Source organism: Corvus hawaiiensis, chromosome 3, assembly GCF_020740725.1.
Source record: "Corvus hawaiiensis isolate bCorHaw1 chromosome 3, bCorHaw1.pri.cur, whole genome shotgun sequence".
Classification (NCBI taxonomy): domain Eukaryota; kingdom Metazoa; phylum Chordata; class Aves; order Passeriformes; family Corvidae; genus Corvus; species Corvus hawaiiensis.
The window spans coordinates 28469752-28489504 of NC_063215.1; the positions used below are offsets into that span (position 1 = coordinate 28469752).

General features: G+C 36.8%; 1 protein-coding gene across 4 annotated transcripts in view; it reads right to left on the reverse strand.

Moving 5' to 3' along the window:
• EYS (eyes shut homolog) overlaps nucleotides 1-19753 on the reverse strand; it is an 860563-nt gene that overhangs the window by 676110 nt on the left and 164700 nt on the right. For all 4 annotated transcript variants that reach the window (XM_048297572.1, XM_048297571.1, XM_048297573.1 and 1 more), the window contains 3 exons: nucleotides 13601-13705; nucleotides 13193-13332; nucleotides 9413-9579 (listed from right to left, as the gene is read on the reverse strand). In XM_048297572.1, coding sequence (XP_048153529.1) covers nucleotides 9413-9579; nucleotides 13193-13332; nucleotides 13601-13705 — 412 coding nt within the window. The remainder of the gene's footprint in view (nucleotides 1-9412; nucleotides 9580-13192; nucleotides 13333-13600; nucleotides 13706-19753) is intronic.

Sequence of the window (19753 nt, forward strand, 5' to 3'; positions counted from 1 at the left end):
CTCCTCTTGAGAGCTTCAACTGATTCTGTTTCTCATTTTTTAAATCAATGGAGTACACAAAAATAATCTCATACAGTTACTTTACTGCGCTGGTTTTGCATGAGGTAATCTTTGCAGTGGCTAGTACTCATATTTTTTTGGTTTTAATGTACTGTTTTGGATTTTTGCTGGAAAGAGGGTTGATAATATAGAGATGTTTTTATTATTGCTGAGCAGGGCTTGCACAGAGCCAAGGCTTTTTGTGCTTTTCGCACTGCCACACTGGTGAGGAAGTTGGGGGTGCATGGGAGGCTGGGAGGAGACACAGCCTGGACAGGTGACCCAAACTGACCAGAGAGATATTCCATATCACATGACATCATGCTCAGTGTATAAAGTGGAGAGAAGAAGGAAAAAGTGAGGGACATTTTGACTCATAGCATTTGTCTTCCCACATACCTGTTATGTGTGATGGGGCCCTGCTCTCCCGGAGATGCCTGAACATCTGCCTGCCCATGGGAAGTAGTGAATTAATTCCTTGTTTTCCTTTGCTTGTTTGTGTGGCTTTTGCATTTCCTATTAAACTGTCTTTATCTCAATCCATGGGTTTTCTACCTTTTACCCTTCCAATTCTCTTCCCCATCTTGATGGTGCATGAGTAAGTGAGTGACTGCATTGGGCTTGGCTGCAGGTGGTGTTAGACATTTATAGCTAAATATAAATCTTGACTTGCATAAAATTTCACTATGCATAAACATTAAAAGCAGGTGTGCTTTTAGTTACCTTTAGTTGCACATTTGCTGAATCCACCTACAATAATATGGTAAACAACCAGTCATATTAATCTTTCTGGTGCAGTTAATCACTTTATTTCCTTAATTTTTTTTTTACAGTAACAATTAGAGTGTGCACTGTAAAAATGCAACTATTCAATCATTCTTTGAAAATGTGGCTATTATCATTAACATTGAATAGAAAATTTAACTTAGAGCTCTCCTTAACAAGAAAGGGTGGATGAAGAATTTTCTGTCATTTCCTGACTATTACTAGTTTGTCGCAGCGGGGATTACTGCAACAAGTATTTTTCCAACCAGGAGTCCCATGGAAAGCGAAGTATATATGGACAGATTCGTGGTAGATGTTTCAGAGATGTTTATTTCTCCAGCCGCATGGCCGGGGCTCAGCTCAGGAACTCTCAGTCACGGGACCCGAGGGTCCTTGGCCACACAGGGGAACACAAACCAACCAATGGGAAACAGAGGTGACCAGGGGCAGGGAAACCCCGTGTCTGTGCCCTCAGGGCCCCTCTCCCGGGGCTCCATGGCAGGGGAGGGACCCCAACATCTCACCCGTTTTATTTTAATAAAAGGAGAATGAAAACAACTGGATAAACATAACAAGAACAGTTTCAAGACAAAACAAGCCACCCTCCTGAGTCTTTAAATGTCCAAACAGATTCTGTGGAACATCTTAGGGCTGACACAAGGGAGACAGAACTCTCCGGGCATGTTTTGTGGGGAAACTGAGGCAGGAGAGGGTTTAATTTCTTCCCTCCCCCTTTTCATCCCCCCCTCGGTACCGGAGAGGAATTGTAGGGAAATGGAATTGTATAGGGAAGCCATGGAGTGAAAAACGGATTAGGAATAAACTGGGGATGGGGTAAACTTAGGAAGGGGTTCATATTGGGTATAGGGTAAAAGGGGGAAGTAGGCTGTGGGTAGGGAAATTGCAGGGATGGATATTGTTTATAATTTTGTGCATAACGGCTGCCTTTGACTGGAATACCCCCAGGCCCAGTAACATTCGCTGCTTGTAAACCCTTCTTTCCTTGCACTATATCAAACTGTACAACTTCTCCATCTCCTACACTTTGCAGGTAATTTTTAGGGTTATTCCTTTTAATGGCAGTTCTATGGATGAATAGATCTTCCCCTGTATCATCTCGTGTTATAAATCCATAGTTGTTTTTTATATTGTACCATTTCACAGTTCTTGTGACTTTCGTTGCTATAACTTGTCCTATCACGTGCTTGCGTGTTCGTCGTGACTGCTGGTCCCGCGTGGCCACCACCTCGCCGACTCCGACGTCTTGGCCGGGCCCCCGCATTGCAGCTGCTCTGCGCTCTCCAAGCGGCGCTGCTCCGGCGCGTGTCTGGGCTCTGCGCGGCCCCGCGTTGCCATCGCCGCTGGCTCCGCGCCCTGTGAGCGGTTCCGCTCCGCAAACTCCACGCTGCTTTGAGAGCGGCCCCGTTCCGGCTCGGCGCTGTGCGGCTTCTCGTGTCGCTGTGGAAACCGCTGCTTCTCCCTCCGCAGGGCTCTCCGAGCCGTGTGCTCAGAGCGGCCTGCCACGCCGATGCCCGGTTCCTGGCTGCTCATGGCCCATGGCACCCGCGGCGCCTGTGGCATCGCTCCCTCACTCACGGCCACGTGGCCGGGGACCCCAAGACAGGGATGGGGTCCGCGATAAGGCGCGCGCTCCCGAGGGGGCTGGGCGCATCCAGCGCAGGCACCTCCGCCGGCACAGCTGCAGTCATGTGCTCCTGGGATGGCGGCCGCGCGGCCTCGGCCACGGGATAAGTATGATCTTCTGCTTTAGGGGTAATGGGACCATACAAATGCTCCTCAAGAGCTTCCCTGATTATAAGGTATGCACGGAAAGCTTCTCTTTGATCCCATACTTTATCCCATATCTCGTCCCAGAAACACCCCTCACAAGATACAGGAGGTTTGATATTAAAAAGTAAGTCTCGAGAAATATCGGAGAACCTTTTGAAAAGCCAGATGAAGAAATGTTCTAGATCTCCCGGTTGCAATACTTTTTTGTTTTGTTGTTCAAGGATTCCTTTAACTTCTAGGTACATTTCTTTCTGTGGCTCAGAGAGCCCCATTTCCCACGATTCTTCCATAGTCCAGAGAGAATATCCAAACCAAGATGAGAAGAGAGAGGTCTAGAGTGGTTATTTTACTCACGAATCTTCCTCAGGGATCAGTATCTTGCCCGCATTCCTCCACCAGTTGTTACAGCAGGAATTACTGCAACAAGTATATTTCAAACCAGGAGTCCTGTGGAAACGAAGTATATATGGACAGATTCGTGATAGATGTTTCAGAGATGTCTATTTCTCCAGTCGCATGGCCGGGGCTCTGCTCAGGAACTCCGCAGTCACGGGACCCCAGGGTCCTTCCCACACAGGGGAACACAAACCAACCAATCGGGAATGAGGCTGACCAGGGGCAGGGAAACCCCGTGTCTCCCCCCCAGGGCCCCTCTCCCAGGGCTCCATGGCAGGGGAGGGACCCCAACACTAGTTGTATAGCTTATCTTCAGAGACCACAAAAGAACTACACAGGAACAGATATGATGCAGAATCTAGTTTCAGTTTCATACTTCCGATACCATACTACAAGCAATGATGTCATGAATATCTTAATTTTCAATGAACTGGTGTCTGAAGAAATCAAAAACAGGTAATGAAGAATGAAATATGCTTTGTTTTTCCTAGTGAAATTATAATGCCTTTTAATTTAGTATGGGTCATCTCCTACAATAGCATAATTAAGTTCTGTATTATTATTATTATTATTTATTATAATTCAATTCTTTATTATTATCTTCAGCAATACTAAAATACTGAGCATGATATCAAAAGATTTGAGGCATGGATTGATCTTCAGTCTTCATTTGTTTCAAAGCTAAAAGGTTTCTCTACAATAAATCAGAAAAGAATTTTGTGTACAGATATATACAATACCAGAATTTCCATTTATAAGTGTATTTCTAGCTCATGGACCATGTATTTTGCCCTTATCAGAGGGACGACCTGGCTGTGCACTGGCATCTCAGCACAAGGGCTTAGCCTCTCCACAGCCTGTCTGGGTGTCACTCCCTGTGCTGGAGTCAGTAACTGCTGCTTCTCCTGCTCCAGCTTCAGCTCTGGGCATGGGCCATCTGGTGTGTGTGTGTGTGTGAGAGAGATCTCCCAGCAGAGACCAGGATATGCTAATGACACTTCCCCAGCCTCTTTCTTAAGGAGGACTAAAATTTCAACCTTACAAACTGGGGAAAAATTGAAAGCAGAAGCATGGCACCAGAGAACAGCATATGAAAAAGTTTTGTATTAACATTAATGGGAATAACAATACTTTCTTAGCTTCATATATGTCCTCTTTCATCCATAGCAAGATTTTGAGGGTAACAGATACTAGGAGAGAAAACAAATACCTCAATGCTTTTGCTACAAACATGGATTTTAGTAGTGAGTAGCAAACACTAGCCATTTGAGTATTACTGTGCTCCCACACATATCATGCAGATGATTGTATGTTATGACTCCAGAGCCTAAACCTAGTTAATGCTGCACAATAATTTGATATGCTTGCGAAATGAATGTTAAATGGAGATGCAAAGACAGGCAGGGAATTTAGCCAAAGAAGGAATGTGTTGCTAAAATGTGTATGGTTGTGGCATAGGTGCAATGTGTTGCTACCGACTTTTTATCATTAAAGGTCTCCAACAGCAGGTGTGTGGGTAAGTCAGTTGGTGCTGGTTAGTCCGGGCAGTGCAGCTGTCCAGGTGTCACCATGGACTGCCTGCACTAAAGATGTGACTTGTGTTGTTGACTAAATAACTGTGTACATCAAATGAATCTTTAAAATGACTGGAAAAAAGCCAAAGACCAGACTGAAGATGTGTCTATGCTAATCTGTGCTAGGAGATGACCTATTTTCTATATTGATACAAGAGATATAAAGAGCACTGAAGCCTTGCATTAGCAAAGACTTTTCAGAATCCCTCTACTTTGTTTTCTTAATATTTATAATTCTTATATATATATATGTTTATTAATATTAGTCCAAGCATATTAGCTGCATTTATTCAGTATTAATTATCCCTTTTTCCCCCTGAAATGTGAACTGTACACACATTCATAAGTGGTCTAAAAGGTTATTTAGTTTCACTTTGACTTTTTATATGCATCTCTATTCTCTGCAGAAAAACTGTTGTAAAATTTATTGCAGAGGTATTCCCTAAGAAATTGTGACATATATTCATCTATCTTCTGGAGTTGTAGAAAAGTGAGGAAAAGTATTTCTCCTCATTCTTTAGTGGAAGAAGCATAATTTTACTGCAGAAAACTGTGTATATCACAGTACTAACATTATATGGCACTGTCAACAAGGTCCTGCAATCAAATTGCATATATAGTATAGCATGAATAAACTTTAAAAAGAAAATTAGATATAAAAAATTAATATAATCAAACAGCTCAATTTACCCAGCTGGAAGAAAATGGAAAAAGCTGAGGATGAATAAAATAATAGGAGCTTTAAATTTTGTGATACTCAGAAATTATCTAAATTATGTTTACTTTTCACAATCTTGCTGGCATCATGCAAAGAAGTGTTTCATATTTTACATCATTTTACTCTGCCATGTGTCACTTTACTCTTTTGTACTCAGATTAATTCATTATTTAATTGTATGCACTGAAATTTTTATAGTGAATACTGAAGAATGTGTTGGCAATTCAAGTTTTACCATATACCAAAACTAATTTCTTAATGAGACATTTTCTTGCATAAAAACAAATGCAATGCTGACCTATAGCTATTGACTAAAATACATTTTTAAACTATATTACTTCATCATGACCTTTTAAACAGTGGCAAATCCTACAATACAGCTTCTTCAAAAGTCTTAATCTAACAGTTCTCAGATCTTAAGGGGCTTTTCTGGGGTTGTGATAAGTGTAGGGCTTCATCTGAACAGACTGGACTGAAGAAATGGGAAACAGGACAGGCAATGGAAACTACACTGAGTTTTAAATTGTATCTTTTCACTCAGTTGCTCCTTTTCACTGAAAAGACTATAGTAAATATCTGCTATTATTAACTTATTTCAGTTAGGATCTTGGTTGTCCAAAATGTAATGTTGACAAGAAAAGAATCTACAAAGGTGAAGAGAACAGAGTAATAAATTGCCCCTTGGATTTCAAAATAGGAAGTTATACTCCTTGAAGATCTCTTTCACCTTAATTATTCATTAAATTGCTTCTCAATGAGCCAAATTAAATCAGTTCTCTCTCTTCTCCTACACAGAACATAATCAAACAATACAGGTTCTTTAGAAGGGAAAAATTGTTGGTTTTTTTTTAATGTAGAAACACTATCTATTTACTGAGGTAATGAATCTCATCTGTCCTTTTTCTCTCAAGTATCTATAACCATTGGTCAAGAGATTATTTTGGCATGTGGATACAATTAAATCTATCGCATGGTATCTGCCAGATTCATAGTGACATCTACACCATCAACCCAGTGGCAGGAGCAGTAATTCTTTGAAGTTATCATTTTAAATAAAAGCTGATTGACTTACTTTATGGTATCTCAAACAGCACAGACTCAGCTGGTAGTCAACAATTAATTTGAATTAATTACAGGTTTTGTGTTAGTGTGATTGGGGCCACTTAGTTGTAAGAGAAGGCTCACTAAACCAAAGGAGTACAACTCCTAAGAGTTCTTACTGTAATTATGAGCCTCTTAGTATACAGCCTTGCTGAGAATTATACTGTATAAAAGTTTAAAACTCACCCTCCTTCACATAGAGCAATTCCCCATTCTGAACTCAAAGGAAATTCTCTGCATATATCTATAAATATACATCTATGTGACACTATAGTCTGGAAGAGTAATTTCAAAATAGGAGGACAGAAAGAACAAGCCATGGCAAGGAGACAGAAAGTTAGAAACATTTCATTCAGGTGAGGACTTATTTCTTATCTGGGAAAAAATGATGGGTTGAAAAATGAGAGATCTTAAAAGAGGAGGATATGCTTGAATCAAAGCTGGATATTTTCCATGGCTTCCTGTGGTGACCGGTTAGTCTGTGGTACAAGGAACAGAGAAAGTTCTCGAGTAAGACAGTCCCTAGTACAACAAAATTCTCCCTAGGTCAGGGCAAGAAGAAAATCCTCTCCCCAAATGCTTTGTTCTGTTCTGTTAATGTACCCCAGGCCTGTGTTCCTGGTTGGCCACTACACTGCCCCACCCCCTTGCTGCCTTATATGTTCCATGCCATAGAAAGTTCTCCACTCCAGGTTCCCCCCATTGGCCTTTGCCCCTCGCCACTCCCCCAGAGCTTCCCCACTGGCTCCCATTCCCTAGTCCTGCCCTTGTACCGCCCCTGTGCCATGGATCATTGGTCTCTGATACGCCCTCCTCTCCCATACTTAAACCTGGACCCTCCGATTTTTTTTTCCGTCTTTGCCCCTGGAATCCTTCACGGTGTGGAAACAATGAACTGCTCCCATGGAACTCTATGCAGAGATCCTTCCTGCCTCTTTGCTGTTGACCCATATTACTACGCTATCCATGCGTTTGTCCATGCATTCATGTGTGAGTGTGTAGCTGATCCTGTTGAGTGGCTTTGCTAATGAGACGCTCTTGGAAGATCGCAGCACCTCACGCTCTGGCACAGAAGCTGCAGAGAGCTCAGGATAGCGATAGCTTCCTTGTGTTAGCATTACTATATCAAGCTACCACTAGAAAAATACATTATGACCAAAGTTTAATAATTTAGAATTTAAGATTTCTTAACTAGGAGAAAAGTCTAGATTTTTACAATAATTTTATGTAAATAAAAAACTAATATACTAATATATAACATTTTGGCATATCTTTATCTTCTTCACTTATTAAGTAAGGTTTTGAATGGCTGCAGTAGTTTTAAAAATGGATGTCTGTAGGGTTCTTAATGGGACTTACACATTCGATTCTCCATATATTCTGCTGACAGTTTTCTTATGTCTTCCTGAAACTACTTTGCATCAAATACAGCTTTTGATAAAAATATTATATTTTATAATATTAATAAAAAATTATACCCATTTTAGGATAGAAATGCAAATTACAAGTCTTTAGACTTGTGCACTAGACTTAGGTGCACTTACATTCAGCATTGCCTCTTGTACTCTTTTGGTTTTAACCATGTATTGGAAAGGGGAAATTATTTTTGTTTCACTTGCTAACAGTAACTTGGGAAACATCATTATTTTTAAGGCAGGCAGAGTTTATTTATTTTAAAAAATGCTTCACTGTCATTGAACAACAACCATGCTCTTTCAACAGGCAGGTATTACACAGTAAACATGCTACATTTTGACTTGACAAAATAACCAGTGTTGTTCTTTTGGGGTCAAGTTGTCTGCTAACAAAACCAACCATCTGAGATTCAGATCTTAATGGTATGTTTTCCTGTTCCTTAGATAAACAGACTGATCTGTCAATTTAATTTGTCTTTCAAAGACTGAAAAAGTAAGAATTAAGTGTTTTCTGTCAGTAAACTGAGTCTGGATTAGCGAGTTAAAATCAAAAGTTCTTTATTGCCAGTTGTCTTCAGAACTACTAATTTCTCAGAAAATGCTAGTGGATTTTGTAATGTAAATATGGCTTTGTAGTTCTATCAGAATTATTTTCCTGATAAAGGAAGGAAAGACAGATTTATCAGTTTAAAAAAGTGCCAAAATTTGATGCAGTAATTTGATACAAGAGTCGATTGCAAGCTGGTAAAAAGGAAGGATGTTTACTTTGTAAGGATTCTTTGACAAAAATTCCTTGAACTCTGGTATACTGAGAATCAATCACTTATCTCCATTTGTGTGCTTATTTGGTAGTTTCAGTTATTTTTACAGAAGATACTTTAAAAATAGAGGTGAAGTGGAAGAAATCTTCAATTGCTTCTATTTTAATTTTGTACACTATTGCAATCTTTTTCTAAATAGAAACACTACAGCATACTAATTACAGTGCTTCTAAGTAGGACATGGCACAGGATAGAATAATGTCTTTCAAAATACATTCACAAACATTATGGAGAAGTTTTATTTATTCTGGATTTTGTAGAGGAAAAATAAATAATTCAAGTCTGATAAGAACAGCTGAACTCTGCTTATTGAAGAAAACCTTTCCTGTTTATTTTTTCACCATATTTTATAAAATCTCATTTTCAAATATCTACAGCATGTTACAGCTCACTAAGGAGAACACATAATTCATGGTTTTGTCAATAACTGAAATGAGAATAAATTATCATTCAAATTTTAATAGGACACTCCATGACACAGTCCAGGCTCATAAAGTGTTTGCCATTTAATAAAATAGATTATTTGTTTATGTGAGATTTTGCATAGTTGGTTTAACTTCTTTGACCAGCAAAGAGGAATATATGTGATTCCTTCCTGTGCAACACTTCAGACTACACATTTTTACTGAATGCACATCCTTACTGAAAATTAGTATTCCGTGGCATTTTATAATATGATAATTATATTACTGCATTAATGACACCCTTTAAAATTCTTTCTGAAAGGAAAAATATCTTCATATGGCATGAAATACTTTATGAAGGCTTGTAGAGAAAGGAACATGTTAGTACCTGTATTTATTGATTCCATCTTCACATGTGGCTCCATGTTGGCACTGGTTTATCTCACAGTCATTAATATTCTCAAGGCATGTGTTTCCAGTCCATCCCAGAGCACAAACACAGTGAGATCTCTGAATTTCTTCATCGTAAAAGCAACTACCTCCATTTGCACATACCTGAAGATGAGAATTACAAATACATTGTATTGCAATTAGTAATTTGCATGGTCAGGTTCTGGTAGCGGGGGGTGCTATAGAGGTGGTTTCTCTGAAAAGCTGCCAGAAGCTTCTCCATGTCTGACAGATGCCAGCCAGCTCTGGGATGGACACACTGCTGGCCAAAGTCAAGCCCAGCAGTGATGGTAGTAGAGCCTCTGGGGTAACATAGTTAAGAAGAAGGAAAAAGCTTATTTCACAGAAGTAATTGCAGCCAGAGAAGAGCAGAGTGAGAACATGTGAGAGGAACAGCTCTGCAGACACCAAGGTCAGTGCAGAAGGAGGGGCAGGAGGTGCTCCAGGTGCCAGAGCTGAGATTCTCCTGCAGCCCATGGTGCAGCCCATGGCAAGGCAGCTGTGCCCCTGCAGCCCGAGGAGGACCAAAGGCATGCAGAGATCCACCTGCAGCCCTTGGAGGAGACCCAAGCCAGAGAAGGTGGATGCCTGAGAGGAGGCTGTGAACCTGTGGGAGACCCATGCTAGAGCAGCCTGTTCTTGAAGGACTGCAGCCTGTGGAAGAGACCTACGCTGTTAACAGTTCGGGAACAACTGTAGCCCTTGAGAAGGTCTCACACTGGAAAAGTTTGTGGAGGACTGCCTCCCATGGGAAGGAGCCTACTATGGAGCAGGGGAAGGACTCCTCTCCCTGAGGAGGAAGCAGTGGCAAAAACAAGTGATGAACTGACTATTCCTCGTATCCCTGCACTGCTGCAGAGAAGAGGAGGTAGAAAATTTGGAATAAAATTAAACCCAGGAAGAAGGGAAGGAAGGGGGGAAGGTGCTTTTAACATTTGTTTTACTTCTAATTATCCCGCTCAGATTTTGTTAGTAATAAATTCAACTAATTTCCCTAAGTGAAATCTGTTTTGCTGGTGATGGTAATTGTTAAGTGATCTCTCCCTGCCCTTATCTCAAGTCATAATCCATTTTCTCTCCCCTGTCCAGTTGCAGGGGGCACTGATAGAGTGGCTTCAATGGCCACCTGGCATCTAGCCTGAGTCAACCCACCAGATACTTGAAGAGTTTTTTCTTTACATGTTGGATTTTTTCCCCAAGAAATGGGGAAAAAAGGAATGGAACTTAATGGAATAAGCCATTGATATTTAATCTTTTATGTTGTAATATTAAAAAAGATACATCTCCAAGAACCTAAAATACTGAATGGTATTAAATCAATGTACCAATTTATTGTTTAGTTGGTAAAAGGCATTTATGTTTTAATTTAACTGTAACATTTTCACAGTTGCCCTTAAAATGTGATTGTTTTGGGAAGGACAACAGTGAACTAAACTGTTATTTTTCCATTGAAATAGTAGAGCAACTGTTCCTATGCTGTATAATTTAGCTTCATATGTGGTTATCAGGAAAAAAAAAAGATTTTTTTTTTTTTTCATTTTGATTATAATGCTGATTCAACCTATCCTTGAATCTTTATATGTTTATAAATTACATCTATGCTGTGGGAAAATAAGAAGCTTCTTCATTTTCAATTTGTAGGTATTGAAAAATTGGCAAATTTAGACTGGACCAGCTTTTTTCCTTTTTGTTTTCAATTACTAATATTACTTATTAAACCAGTATTTCCTGTATTGTTCAAAAATACAGGAACTTATACATCTGAGTTAATGCTCCTTTCCTCATTTTACTTTTCGGTTCCATTTTCATTTCCATGAAAATTTTGCCAGTATGAAGACAGATAACTACATATTCATTTCAAAGCAATTAAGACCCCTCCTGCTAATCAATTGGTTTTTAAAGAAAATGGTGTCTAGAAGATGAGTTAATGCACTAGTACTTCAGTTTGATTGAGTCTGAATCTCTTTATAATGTCATTAAGATTTGGAATAATAACAGTCCTTGGCAGAAATATTCTAATATTCATTTGTCTTTGATTAAGTTTTAAGTTGACCTTAAAATGAAGAAATTTTTGTTATGCTCTCTGTACTGAATTTTAGACTTACCTTGGGATACTTATTCAATATGACAACATCTTGAAGAAAGGCAGTTCAACAGAAATGCAAAAAAACCAACCCTTCTATGTGTATGGTATAGGAATTGTTATTTTCTTTTCTTATTATTTTTATTTGTTTTCTTACTTTTGTATTCATATGTTTTGGCTGGATTTTGTCTTGACGCTTACTATTTTCTCAAAGCTCAAATAGGTCAAATAAGCTTATACTCAAGAAAACCATCCAAAAACCTTAGGCAATTAAGAAAAATATTTCAATATTGCCACAAGATTATGTTCATTATATTCTTATGTCATTTTGATATTTCCTACTGTGAAGAAAGGTGCTACGCTTTGAGATGTGAATGCAATCTAAAGCAGATTTAAATTGAAAAGAAAGATATGGAATGTATTTAAATAACAATCTTATGTTTCAACAGACCATAAACAAGTCTATTCTTGTCAGTCTGACCATCATACTTCTGTCTGTGGCAAGTACTTTAACACAAATCTGCCTTTTTATGTAGTCTTGATGAAATGTAAGAATCACTTTCTTCCAATATCAACCAGGAGATTTTATTTCAGCTAGGGAATATAATTAGTCCTTAGAGGACTTTATTCTTCTCCTATCTTCCCTTTGCAGGATTTGAGGCATATAACCCTACTATATGTCTGTATCTTCTCTAAGTATCCTGTGTTGTCATGGACTTCAAGGTGACATAAATATTGGTTGTTCTTTGTAAACATATTGCCTACTATGCATAGTATATTTTTATGGTGCATATATTTCAATAAAAGAAATGATAATACCTTTAAAACACTCATTATCAAGTTTGTGTAGCTATTTAGAAGGCTATATAGCATTATTTAGAGAGCTTTTAAAATAACTATCATAATAAAAAAGTGCAACAGTATTTTACTTTAACCCATACCAAAAACTCGAAGTCCACCCTGATATGAATGAATCCTACCCAAATTTAATTGAAAAGGTCACTAAAGGGAAGTGAGAATGATACAACAAATAAATTTCTTCTAGAAAACTTTGAAAGCGCAAAAGTGGTACTCATTTCTATATGCTGTGGCCACTGAAGAGTAACTTGCAAGGCGAATTTAGGTTTTTTATAACCACATTTTCATCTCCCATTGAAGTCTAATTAGTCTTGCTTTTTTGTTGTTGAATGTGGTTCTTATTTTTTTGTTTGTAATGGAAATGAAACTTTTGTCATTCTTTCTCTGCATTGCTGTACCATCAGCCTTCTATCTGGTACCTTCTAAACACATCAAATTTTGCAAAGAGACTTTGCCTAAAGTTCTTCAAGTTTCATAATATAGCAGCAGCAAGTAGGGGACAGAAGGAGACATCAGTGAGTAAACCTATAAAGAACAAGAAAGGCATAGCTCAGGCATTACACGGTTTGTTGTACAATGACCAGACTAGTCGCGTCATGCACCTTTACAAGCATATGTTACACAGGAAAAAGGAATATTAGCCTGAGAACATATCAAGAATGAGCACTATGTTTAGGAAACCTGTGGGAAATGAGGCTTCATCAGCTCACTGCTATTAGAGTAAGTTGTTTGATTTCCCAAAAAAATGCTGGGGAGGAATATATTGCTTTATCCTACCTCTGTGTTTCCAGTACATGGTGATAAACATGTGTAATTAAATCCATGAGATTTATCCATACACAGTGCTCCTGGGGCACAGCTTATATTGTTGAATAGGCAGGCATCAATATCGAGTTCACATCTTTCACCTTCAAAACCTGCACCACAAAGAGAATGTTTAATCACAGTTCATTCAGAATATTGACATTATGTCTGTTCAGGGTGTTAGCAGTTAACACCACTCTACTAGAGTTATTTGGCAGTTTTATTTCCTGAACAAAGAGAAAAAGTGGGTTTCTTCATAAAAATGTTCACTGCATTTGTTGAGATACATTGCTATTTTTATGTCGCTATTTCTTAACATAAATATTAGGGTGATATTTTATTTGTTCTGTTAGAAAATACAATAAATTTCCAATGGCTCACCTATAGGGCAATTGCACTTAAAATGATCTTCATAGACAATACATGTTCCTCCATTTTCACATGAATTGGAACCACAGTTATCAATTTTAACTTCGCAGAATTCTCCTGAGATAGGAAATAAAAAGTCCTTAAAAGGTTAGGAATTAATATCACATTCTTAAAGAAACACCATAAGTCATATTAGTAATATTGATAGAAAAACTTTCTTTAAATAAGATCTCTGGAATATTGGTTAAAGATCTTGTGTAAGTTTTCAGACTCTTTTTCTCTCCACTCATACATATAAAAAATAGATCTCAGTGGTTAAAAAAAAAGGCCAAACCAAAAATAGTTTTTCAGCATTTGAAACAATTTTAGAATGTATCCAGAAGGGGATACAGAGCGAAGAGGGTGGATTTTCCCTGGAAATAATTGACTGAAAGGGGGTAATGCCTTTGTATTTTCTTCTTTTTCCTGCTGCGTGAGTCAATTCTGATATCTACTCAAGATTTTTTAATCTATTATATACATCTTTCATTATGTATTTTCTGAGCTCTGTTTTGGCTAGGAAAGGGCTAGTCCACATTTATCTGAGGTAACCTTTATTGTCATTCACTGAACAACTTGCTCATTTAGCTGAAAACTGGTTTTAGCCCAGCAGAAAGAAATAATTGAACTTGTAACTGGACAGTTCTAAAAAAATGTACTGAAGAGAAATATATCTCTGGCAGCATGATATGAATCAATAATGAAGACTATCAGGTTTACCATTAGTCTTGGCAAAATGTAGATTTGACAAAAACAAGACACTTTCACTTTTTATTCTTTTTGGTACTGAAAACAATGTAATGAATTCTGTGTACACATTCTTGATTTTTCTTTCCTTGTTATTGATGTTCTTTGGGTTTTTTTCCTTGATTTTTTTTTCTTAATTTACTATTTTGTCAGCAGGAGTTTGGGGGGGGGGGTGGTTTCCAAGTCTCAAAAAGATAAAGAATAGATAAAAGAGAAAAAATCTTCACTGCTGAGAAAACTTGAAGAAGGTGCAGGAGTTTTGAGATATTTCAAAGATGAAAACTTCAGAAATACAATAAGTGTAAATTACTGATGTTTTTACCACCAAATTGTTTGAAATCAGTGTTACTTCACTTTATGGCTTAAGCAGAAAACATAGAAGAGCTGTACAGAAGAAAAATGTCTGGGAGGAATGTACAAGAAATGTAGATAATTTATTAAATCAGACAATATGTTCTGTAAAATTTCTGTCAGAAGTTAATATTCTATTTGAAATTCTTCATATGTCAAAAAAAAGGAAATAAATTTACTTCAAATAACGAAATTGTTTTAAAATTTTTAATCATCTCTCCTTTTTATCTAGAGCTAGAGACATCAGGAGAACATAAATTAATAGGATAACATTTGGTAAGAAAATTACTATGTCTCTCCTTCCGTATTTTCTGCAAATTTCAATCACTCTTAATATGCTAGAATGGAGTGCCATACTAAGAGCTAAAGACTTTTTTATGGACTTCTGTAAATGCAAAGAGGAATATGCTGTGATTTATTGGACAAAAATCTCTATTTTGGGCCAACAGGCGCTGAACCACAAGTGCAATCTCATTCATTTACAGACAGGTTGACCAGCATGCTTTTAGTGATTTTTTATAATTATTTTATCTTTCACTCCTCAGTTAAAAATTTCCCACTGATAACATCTATCAAATTTTTAACAGCCAAGATTATATTTTACTGTAATTTATAAAGCTTGCTGAGTTAAAATATTTTTAAGTAATATGTAAATAATAGAGAACATAGGAAAATAGGAAATTAGATACTTCTTGCTGTTTATTATTATTATAATATGTAATATTACATGGGAAGGTATGGGCAGCCTGACCTTATATTTACAAGACTCTCATTTGCTCTGTTTGTATTGACTCTAACCCAAAATATCTGCATTTCTGGGGAGATTCCATCATGGTTAATACTTTTAGAAAGCCATTTTCTGTAATAGTGGCCGGCAAAAAGTCATGCTAACACATAAATAGATATTTTAATTCCAAAATCAACTGAGTGTGCTGAGGAAGTTGCAATCTCCTAGGAATTGTGGGGTTTGTTTTGTTTTTCTTAATGAGGCTTGGAAGGCAAAATCAGGAGGAAAAAAAAGCTGGGAAAAAAACTTCATCTCAATATGTATTTTGGATCATTTTTTTTTTCATGTTTATTCATGAGGATGGAATTGTCTTGTCCAAGAAACCCTTATGAATAAATATTAGTGCAACCCAACAGGCTTTAAGAATTATTTTGCTATAAATCTGCAATTCCTATAGTGGCTGTATCCTTTAAGCAAACTTTATGACTTTTCCCTGCCACAGTGAGGTCAAGAAAACCTAGTAATTCCAAACTGTTATAAAATTTATTGGAAACTGAATACTGCTGAGAAATGCATAATTTATGGTATTAAAGTCTGATTAAGTGATAAATGGATATCAGGAGAGATCTCCACAGTAATCCACTTAGTTTTTAATGCCTAATTATCACTTCATAGTGAGTAAGGGCTGAGTAATTGAGAAATGCAGTACTTAGAGAACTCAAACAAGATTTTTGCGCACAATTAAGCATGTTATTCTTCTATCAGGAATAAGTTCAGCAGGCCAAGGAACAAAGGGGAAAAATACAGAAATTTTACATTAGAAGGAGGGAAAAATTTTGATTAAAGACTACTGTTGGACTGTTTATTTTTGCAAATAACCCTATATATTTTTTATATAAGGATATGTTCTTAAAAGTTAAATTGTTTAATTATTTTCCTTAATTTTCTCTTTCTACCAATGTATTTAGAGGGAACTTTCTTGTCCTCCCTGATTCTTGCTCTTTTAATTTCCAGCTTAGCTTTAGCTTTTCTAACTCCATCCATACACACATAACTAATTTCTCTATGTTCCTTTTATGCAGCTTCCAACTTCCGCTTTCTGTGTACTGTGGGATGAGACATTTAATTGCATTAACACATTAACTAAACCTGCAAGAATATACCTTGCTTCTCATCTGTGTGTTTGTTAGCTTAGAATCCATGATGAGCTAAAGCAACTACATAGCTCTGGGGTTGGTACCAGCCAGCTAAATAGATAAATTAGCGTACTTATGTCTGTACCTGATAATAAACTTACTAGTTTACTTAAATAAATAACCACAAATAACTCAATCCAGGTAAAGTTCACCTAAGTATTCTAAAGAGACTAAAACGTGACATTGCTGAAACAACATCAGTAGAGTGAAAAATCTTTTAAATGGACTTTGGGGCCAGAAGAAGGAAAGTTGTCAAATTCAATACAAATTCTAAAAGTAAACTGAGGGGTTTTTACCTGTAACCCTGCAAAACAACACTGCCTCTTCTAGCAACAGACCATAAGTTTTGCACTGAATTTACAAGGACTAAGGGTCATCAGATTTGATCTGTCTTTCCTGCAGTGATGTTTTACTTGGCCTAATTGTGACAGTAGTTTTTTTCTTCTGATCTGCTTTACTTTTGTTTATCTTTGCATGGAATAACCGTAGTTTTAATAGGTACAAGTAGATATTCTAAGTACGATCATATTTACTAGTCTAATGCAGTGCTGTATACAAATATAGGGCTGGTACCTGTCTGTAAATGTCAACCTGTCTGTAAATGAATGAGATTGCACTTGTGGTTCAAAAGACCTTGAGAAGTAGAGACACAGGATGTGATGTGAGGAACACTGGGGTGATCATAGATGGGAGACTCTGTAACAATAGACATTTCACCAGTGCCCAGTTAAAGAATGAAGATCTCTAACCAGACAAAACTGGTCTTAAGGGTAACAAAAAGAACAAAAAAACTTTAGACCCACCATAAAATGTAAATTAAGATCCAAAATAGAACTACAGTCCAATGAAGAAAAAGTATAAATAGACATATAGAAATGACCCTAAGTGGATCCTGGAGATGCAGAAGAAATCACCAAGTATGAATGTCACATTCCTTCCAGTGAAGGACTATAGATTCTGCAAGACTGCTCCCAACTGCAACACTATGAAACCATTGAACTTAAGAACTGGAGGAGGGGGGATAAAAGTGAGTATGATATCATAAAAAGGGACAGAAACTAAAAATTGTGTTAAAACTGCATTTTGACTCATTTTCTGCAGTAATTAGATTTATCCTGATAATGATTTTAATTTTAATATTTCATTTACATTATCAGTACATTTTTGGCTTTACTGCATATGTGGTGTGCTTCTGCCCTGCACATAACAAAGATTTTCAACATAATAGAATCGCCTAGAGGCTTATGTACCATAAAGTCTGAGTTTATCAAATAGCTTCCTGAGGGTTCTTAAAAAGAGTATAACTCACAGTTGCCTTCTCTATTGCACAGTGTAGTAAAGCCAGCACTTCTAGTGTGTTTTATTTTTAACTGACCCAAACATTTTAACCTATAAAAACAGAATTTGCATTCCTTAGGACTTGGGCTGCACTTGTAGCTGCTAGAGATATTTTTAATTTTATGTGATCTGCTCTAGTCTATTTTTGTATTCTGCTCAAGTCTATTTTTGTACTTCCGCTCTAAATTTAATGTTATCGTTTTTTTTAGAAACTATGTAAGTAACAACTAGTGTGCTAATAAAGAGAATACAGAGATGATCTCCACTAAACATTTTCTATTTGCTATTTCATATGGCAACAAGTTTATCAAACAAAATATAATGCATGACCTAACACTTCCGTGCACAAGTACTGGATTGTATCATAATTATTTTTAAAATTATTTTTACATTATTTTTCTCTAAAATCAAAGCAATTTTATGAAGTGAGAACTCAAGACTTTTTTTTGTTATGTTTTTTTTCCCCTGTCTTTGAAGGCAGTTATAACACCCAATTAGATTTATTGCATATGTGCACATGTGCACATGCTGAAATACTCACAGAACCATTACTTTTAACCATTTGAACCAAGAAGCTAGTAGGAACTTCAAAAACTCTTTGGCAGAGCACGGGCAGTTAAGGTTCACTCTCTGAAATATTGACATTTACATCCATGCTATTGCATTTTAGGTCATGAAAAATTCCACTTTTTTTTGTATGATTTGCCTCATCCTGAACTCAGTCCAAAAAAGGTCTTATGAGTAGAGCTCTCTAAAATTTCCAGTTCTTCCCATGTATCCTAAAGAGAGCACAGAGTGACAAGCCTGGTACAGACATTGTAAGCACTTAAAATCTACACATTTTATTCCACGTCCTGGAACTATAAATTTATTTATTTTGAAACACACTCAATCCACTTACAGTAATACTTACTAGAACCACTAGAAATTCAAAGATAGGTTTTCATGGATTCCGAATATTTCCTCATTTTTCCTTGGAGTTGTGTAGAACTTAGCAGTAAAGGTATTCTTAGATAAATCTAGGTATAGTGATAAAACTTTGTGGTTTTCAAAATAAATTTCAGTGAATGAAAAAATAATAAAAAAATAGTAGAAATAAAGAACTCATCTGACATTCACACATGTAGGTGTTCAGTCTGACAGTTGATCAAGCTTAAATTACTTGCTTCTGACATTAGAAAAAACCCTTTTATGAACAGTTAGCATAAATATTCAAATGAGGATTTATTTAAGATTAATACATGTGTTTTTTCAGTCTTCTTAGAACAAATATAATTGCATACTGATAAAAAAAAGTTATTCTTGACTATCCACAGCCAAACATTAAAAAAAGGATCATGTTATTGTTCTCATTGGTGGAGGCATTTTAGCTATAGTTGGGTTGAGGAAACTTAAAACTGGACAATCTTCAACCATAGATGAAATCTAGACAGCTTGTTTAGACTAAATTATTAAATTTTAGATTTCTAAAGTACATCATACTGAAATAGCTCACTCATTGATTATCACTACCATATCCCTGTATTTAATGAAAAAAAATTAAAAATAATACAGACATCTGAAATGGCAGCTGGCATTAGAATGAACATATTTATCTACAGTGGTATTTGAAAAATAATTGAAAAAAAAAATTTTGTCAAAGTTTGGAGGTTTAATTATATTTTTTGAGTGATTTTACTTCCCAAATTCCTTTCTATGTCCATTTTTGGATGGTGTTTCACAAATCCCTGTGAAGAAGAGTTATTCTACTGAGAGAAAGAAATTAAA